The sequence below is a fragment of the Mustela nigripes genome, chromosome 7 (genome assembly GCF_022355385.1).
Source record: "Mustela nigripes isolate SB6536 chromosome 7, MUSNIG.SB6536, whole genome shotgun sequence".
NCBI classification, from domain to species: Eukaryota; Metazoa; Chordata; class Mammalia; order Carnivora; family Mustelidae; genus Mustela; species Mustela nigripes.
The window spans coordinates 60,057,440-60,065,086 of NC_081563.1; the positions used below are offsets into that span (position 1 = coordinate 60,057,440).

The following is a 7,647-nucleotide window of genomic DNA, read 5'->3' on the forward strand; positions in this document are numbered from 1 at the left end:
CTCCCTCTCCCACTCACCTTGCTTCTGTTCCCTCTCTTGCTGTGTCTCTTTCTGTCAAATAAATAAATAAAATCTTAAAAAAAAAAAAAAGGTCAGGAAAGGTCTGTTACAGTCACTAGCTTAAGGGAATAGGAAGGAGAAGCTGCCCAGATGTGCTGCTGTTTCTGGATCAGGGTGCTGGTTACATATGTATATTCAGTTTGTGTCCTTTTCTCTAACTATTCTATATTTACATACCTTTTTCACACACACACACAAAAGATTTTCAAAATTTATCTGAGAGAGTGAGCAGGGAAAGGGGAGCAGCAAGAAAGGGACAAGTGAACTCCACCCTCAGCTCAGCGCAAAGCCCTACTCTAGGCTCCATCCCATGACCCTGAGATCATGACCTGAGCAGAGATCAAGAATCCCAGGCTTGAGCCACCCAAGCACCCCACTTAAATACTTTTTAAAAAAGTAATATATCTTACTTGAGAAAAAAGCTTATTTGAAAAAAAGATACAAAAATTTTTGAAGAATTTTAATCACCCATAATCCAGAAATAAATATTAACATTTTGGATTATTTCCTTCTAGTCTTTTTTTTTTTTTTTAAGCCACAGCACTTGTGTCACTTCCTTCACCTCTGCTCCTCACATATTCACACACATTTTGCAAAATAAGGTTCATTTCTATTTATTTTTTCTTATTTTTTAATTTTTACTTAAAGCTGAACCATTTAATCAAATATTCGTTGCAAGCATTTTTTTTTAAGATGCAGCACTACATCCCATCAAATGTGGGTGTGTGTATACACACCCACACACACAGTTCCAGAAATATATATTTTATATTACTAAAAATATCTTATTTACATACCTACACAGTATATGTTAATAATAATATAAATTTAACAATATATATTCCTAGGAAAGGAACCACCAGGTCGTGAACATTCTTTAAGCTCTACATTCGTTCTGTATTTCCTTCCAGAAAGCCTGCATCCCACCGGCAAGGTGTAAGGGCTCCTTGTATCACACTCCAACCTCAGGTCATTCATTATTATTTCTATTTGATTTTAAGATGGTGGGGCTCACAGCAGGACTATGGAATCTGCCGTTCCGCACCCAGCTGAAGCGCTGGGCAGGACGCGACTCTCACCCCACCTCTCCATTCCTGGCGCCCGCGCCCCCCGCCTCTGCCCCGCAGTGCGGCCGCGCATGCGCCTGGGCCCCAGCATCTCGCACCGCCCGGTTGCTGTGGAAACCGCAGAAGGAGGCTGCGTCCGCAGACCTAGCTGTGAGCTGTACCGAGGCCCGGGCATGGAGCTGCCGGATCCGGTCCGCCAGCGGCTGGGAAACTTCAGCCGGACCGTGTTCAGTGACTCCAACCGGACCGGGCCAGAGTACAGCGAGGGTCCGGGTGAGTGGGCGAGGTATGGCCTGCGGAGGTCTTGGCGCCAGTTTTGCAGTGGCCAGATTTTGCCCGGCCCTAAAATGGCGGTCTCGCCTTCAGCTGGTTCTCCGCAGTGCGGGCAGCGCCCTGGAGGAGAGGCCGAGCCGTGGGCTGGGGCGGGGGCTGGGACTGGATAATTCCAGGCCTGTATCCCCGACAGGTCCTGAGCTGGCGGTGCTGCGGCCTGTCGGGCGAACTGTAAGCCGAGCAGCTGAGGTGGCGCCAGCCTTCTTCAAAAACTAAAAATATAAAATCCGCCTTCGCAGCACATGTCCGGTTTCGCATCCTCTGCGAAGGCCGATGGTTTTTTCCTCTGCGACTTCCGCCCTGGCTTTTCGGGCCGGGGTGGAGTGAAAACAGCCTGGGCTGTCTCCCCTTCCCACTCTCCACCCCAGTTAAAATATCTTCTCCTTTTTTCTTTTATTAGCAAAACAAGTACATTCCACCGCAAGTCCGTTTTCTGATGGAAGAGATGGAAAAAACTGCTTTTTAAAATGAGTCCGTTTAAAACCGCTATCCACTTGGGCAAGGCAGATGCCACACTAGCATCGATTTCAACAATCTCGCCCCTTCCCTGCAGTCTCCAACCCCCAACCCCCATTCCCCCATGTATAACTCTTACCCTAGATCTGGTAACAAAATACCACGATGCTGCATTCAACTGGACGGCAAGGGATCACTCAGTTTCCTCCAAAACCGTTTTTCCTTTCTTAAATCATGATGATAGCATACCGTCAACCAGACCCATGTGGTTTTTATCACTGAACTCTGCTAGGGAATAGAAAATTTTCCCTCTTGCTTAGTGTTTAGGATTTTTAAAAGAGAGCAGAGGAAAGTAAAGTCCCATAATTGCATTGTTTTCACCCCAATTTAGGCCTCATCAAGATTTAGGATGTACAAAGAAAAACATAATGTGAAGAATGAGGTTAAGTTTCTAATACTAGAGCTAAGGCTTAACAGGCACTAGAATTTGATGATGCACGGTATCAGGGGTCAACAGACATCTTCTGTAAAGGGCCAGATAGCAAGTATTTTAAACTTTGCAGACCTTAGATCTCTGTAACATCCATAGATAATGGTAGATGCATAGATGTGGCAGTGTTCCAATAAAACTTTATTTATGGACACTAAAATTTGAATTTCATATGATTTTCAGTGTCACCAAATACTATTCTTTGATTTTTTTCTCCTAACCATTTAAAAATGTGAAAAACCATTTTTAGCTCACTTGCTATACAAAAACAGGCAGCTGGCTGGTAGTTTGCCTACCCCTGATTTATATAATGTTTTAATTTAAATTCAGTTTACAGAACTCAGCTTGTACTTTTGCAAAAATTAGTAAATTCATGTCTTGTGCTATCAAGGTTCATTTACATATTAACTTGATTTTCAATTGCATGATTATAAGTTTGAAATGCTGAAATATAGACATAGCATAACTCTTAAGATGCTCATGTACACAATTTCTAACGAAAACTTTGCAAAATTTGACTAGTTTCTGCTCCAAACATATTAAAAATTTCAGCTTAATTAATTTATCATTTTTCCCCACATTTTCTTTCTTGTGAATCAGAAGTAGGTTTGATTATTTGCACTGTATTTACAAATGTACACCATTACAGTATCCACTGACCAAGAGTTTTACTGTTGTTATGAAAAAAAAAAAAAATCCTAGGTTAGTGAGTTGCCTTCAAGTTCAACAAATTTTAAGAATTCATTCTTTTATCAGTGATAATCTAAAAAACAAGGATAAGCAAAGTAAAAAATAAGTATTATCAAAAGTATATCATAATAACAGAAATAAGCTAAAGGAAACCTTGCTGTGAGAAACAATTATTTCTTATATTTTAAAATTATTAAATGACAGATATACCAGCTGTGGAGGAAAAAAATCTGTTTTTAAGAAATTTTAGAGCCTTTATAAATTCTTAACATTTAGGCCAATTGATTTCAAAATATATATCTGTTTTTAAATTGTTAAATTTTAGTCAAATTTAGGATGTATTTGTAGGGCTTGATTTAAAAAATTAAATTTTTAATTTGGGACACTTCTCCCTTATGTAGAAGCATAAGGTATCTCGCAATCAGCCTTAGATAAATGAAGCTCATATATCACAATTGGTTACATTAGTGTCTTTATGACAGTATGTTTCCATTAATTCAGCCACTCTGCTTGTTATGTACCCAGTATAAAGATTTTAGTATAAAGATTTTATTTGAGGGTCTCAAATTTGGGTAGAATGTAGTCTGTGCATACAATGAGGCTGTGTATTAAGTAAAAAAGAAGGAAAGGGGACTAATGTTATTGAGTGCCTGCTAAGTACCAGGTATGGTGGTACGGTGAAATATTCGACACTGTCACTAATCTGCAACCTGTGAGGTACTTTCAGGTTACCATTTTACAGATGAAGAAATGGAGACAGTTTCTGATTGAGAAATTAATTTAAAAGGTTCAATAACTTATCCTAAGTCCGGCATCCAGGGTTACAGGGGTATTTGAGGAGTCAGGAGTTTACTTGGACTCTAAACCTCAATATCTCTTCAGCACACCAGACTGTGTCTAGAGTGAGGGCATGTGGTCCTTTGCTAACACTTTGTTATACACAGGTTAGAGATAAGTACCTAGAGGGGAAGAAATTTCTGTGGGGATGGGACAATAGGATCAAGAAAGGATTTGTAGGAAAAGTGGCATTAAATTGGGTATTAATGAATGGGTGGGATTAGGGTATGCTGAAGAGGGGTGTGTCTATAATTTAGGGCGATTAATTTTTGTATAAGATTAGTTTATATGTGAGAGATTAGTTTTTATGTGTTTTATGTGTTCATTTTATAGGCTCTTTACATAGAACTCCACAAAAGAGGTAATGATCATTATTATCTGTTCAAAAGGATTCAAACAGATATTCCACATTTAATCTGTATCAGTGGTAGTACAAAAAAGTCGACAGGCTGTAATGGCAAAAATGATAAAGTAATTGAAAAATATGAAACATATCCCCAGGAACCCAGTATATGAATTAAATAATATTATGATGAATATTTCCTTTCACTGTCAGTGATTATTAATAGGCTTAAAATTTGGAGTTTTGTTAAAACAATACTGTAGTTATTAATTTTAAGAAACTAAAGGACTTACAGGGCAGTGACCAGGATGAAGAGTTTGGTTTTTTTCTTTGTTTCTTTTGTAGATAATGAAATGGTGTCCAGTTTGGGATTGCAAATGTCACTTTATTTTAACACTTACTTTTTCCCACTTTGGTGGATAAGCAGCATTATGATGCTTCAGATGAAGGTAAGTCTATGCTTTAATACTTCCACTGAGATCTCTTCTGCCCACCCGTGGCATTGTGACGTTGTCAATAAAATTAAAGTTCTTAATATTTGTTTTCTATTTCAGGTCAGTTTTACTGTATGTGAAATTTTACAAACATGTTTATTTTCGTGTGCTTTTGTTTTTGCTTTAGTATTCAATCTTGCCTGATTACTACAAATTCATCGTGGTTACTGTTATCATCCTAATAACCTTAATTGAAGCTATCAGGTTATATCTGGGCTACATGGGGAACCTACAGGAAAAGGTAGGCTCTTCTTCCCTTTGTCTCCTGGCTACATGTTAAGGCAATATGGTTTTCATACTGAGGAAAAGGCAGACAGACGTGGTAGAATGAGCAAAGGCCTGCCTCCAACTTTACTATTTTTGTCGCCGTAGTCTGTTTGCTGAACCTCTTGAGCCTTGGTTTCTTTGTATATAAAATGGGAAAATATTTATTCCAAGGTTTATTGGGATTAAGTGAAATAATTTATACAAAGTACCTGAACATAGTAAGCTCTTAAAAATTGACAGTTTTCCCTCTTCCCACCAGTCTTGAAAATACTTGGTCAACTGAACATGTTTAGATACTGATTATGGAAATGGAAGAAAATTATAAATTCAGGGATCCTGTGCCAGGCACATGTTTTCTGAATCATCATGCTGCCTAAGCACTTATAGTTACCAGAGCTTAGGAATAATGCCTAGAGATTTCTCTGGTTTTCTAGGCCTTTCATAATTAGGTCCCACCCATGGGCCTCACTGTATTTCTTGCTATTTCCTAACCCATTCCTGGCTGACATGTTGATTCCTAGTCATGCTTATTCCACATTTTTGCTAACTTACTTTCTTGCTTCTTCCTCCTTCTACCCAACCTTAAAAGCCTACATCCTTGGATTCTTTCTTTTACCTTCCCTAATCACTCTCTTGTCTTATTTTTTGTAGTATTTAATTCATACCTCTAAGTGGTGCATTTAGTAATTCACTAAGGCATATCATTCTAGCATCGCTGCATTAGCTGCATCAGTTCGTTTTCACTTTTAATCTAGTCAGTAAATTCTTTGAAGACAAGGACCATGTTATACGCTCTTTGAATTACAGAGCTCATAAAGTAGGTTCATAGTGCTGATCTGTGTAAACAGAAGACTGTCCTTTACTGATCTGATTACTCGTGCTGTGTGTCATTGCAGGTTCCTGAGTTGGCTGGCTTTTGGCTTTTGAGCCTTTTATTGCAGCTGCCTTTAATTCTCTTCTTGCTCTTTAACGAGGGCCTAACAAATCTGCCCTTGGAAAAAGCGATACACATCATCTTCACTTTGTTTCTTACTTTCCAAGTTGTTTCAGCCTTTCTTACCCTGAGGAAAATGGTAAATCAGTTGGCAACTCGTTTCCACCTCCAAGACTTTGACCGGCTCTCTGCATACAGAGGGGGCATGAGAAGAATGAGATCCTGTATAGAAGAGATTTGACCCAATGCTGTTGAGTGAAAAAATGCAAGATCAGCTCTTCTACCAGACTGTAAGAGGAAAACCTTAGAGTTCTAGCATGAGAAGGAAGACAAAGCAAGTGTTTTGAACTGTATATTCTCTAGATCTGAAATTCCAAAGTTGGGGGCAATGTTGAGACTGTATATGAAAGTAGTAAGTCAACTCTAAATACCTAAAGCCTAGATATTGTCCACGTGGTGCCAATTATCTTAATATTTTTGTCATTGACTTTTTAGATGTGTAGAAACCAGTGTTGGTAGTCACAGGTTACCTGCTTTACAGGACTATTTCTTGTTAGCACCTAAAACTACAAATGTGTATATTTGTTTTAAACTTGCTGGCTGTTCATGTCTTGGCAGTACATTTGAAGCACAAGGCAATTCTTATCAATATTCTGGTGTATTAAACTGTATTTGTAAATCAAGGTACCAAATTTTCATGTATGCTAGGATTAAATTCTAACGCTCCTCTTAGCTTTTATGTTGAAGTTTAAAAACAGGTGGATTATCATGGTATTTTGAAAATCATAAAATTGTAATTTTCATAAAACGATGTTCAGTATTTATAGTGGTGGTATGCAAGATATCTTTATAATAAATTATGAAATATTGATGTTAAAGTATTTGTAACAAATCATTCCTGTCTTGTATAATTCTGTTGGGCTGTGGGTTTATTATTTTTATTACAGAGTAGTTAGGGAAGAAAAGAGAAAAATATATCCATTAGAGAGCCTTTTATGTAGTGAGCACTGCACTAGGCACGTTAGCCCTTGTGATCTCTTCTACTAAATCATTGTTCACTGAAGAACTCATAGCCAGTAAATACACATGAGGCTTGTTCTGAAAAGCAGGGTTCCTCTTAATACACAATGAGAGCTGAGATGAATAAGGGGACTATACTCATGACCTTAAATCAGGATGTCCCCTTGCTAATGGGAGAAATCTATTTAAAGAAGCTCTGTTGAGAATAAAGCTGCATGGGTGTATCTGAACATTATTTTCAGTGATTATTAGATTGTCTTCAGGATATAATATTTTCTTCTTTCCTACAGAGAAATGTGCCTTTATAAGTAATGTATTTTACTGAGAGACAGTTGGGGCTACAATAAAAAGTATTCCTTTCAATTTTCCTTTCCTATAATTCAGGCTCGTCCTAGTATCTCCCTGTTTTGCCTTATTCATTCTTTTATTATTTAACTTTTTGAAAAATTTTTTGAAAAATTCGAAAATGTTTTCGCTTCTCACTATTAGTTACACCTGACTAAACTATGCTAATTTTATTATTTCTGCTTCCTATTATTATATATGAAGTTCAGTCAAAGACTTCTCCCTGGATGCACTGGCCATTTAACTTCTCCCTTCTACTAGAGTTGTTACTAGGTATACTCCAATAATTTGCAATTCAAAATACAATAATG

The 7,647-nt window shown here is 37.9% G+C and overlaps 1 protein-coding gene across 1 annotated transcript; it reads left to right on the forward strand.

The window, feature by feature from the left end:
* The first annotated feature begins 1,205 nt into the window (after positions 1–1,205).
* TMEM17 (transmembrane protein 17) lies at positions 1,206–6,849 on the forward strand. Its single transcript, XM_059405997.1, has 4 exons — positions 1,206–1,400; positions 4,622–4,725; positions 4,898–5,011; positions 5,934–6,849. The coding sequence occupies exons 1-4, from the start codon at positions 1,301–1,303 to the stop codon at positions 6,210–6,212; spliced, it is 597 nt and encodes a 198-aa protein (XP_059261980.1). The 5' UTR covers positions 1,206–1,300; the 3' UTR covers positions 6,213–6,849.
* Positions 6,850–7,647: the final 798 nt, after the last annotated feature.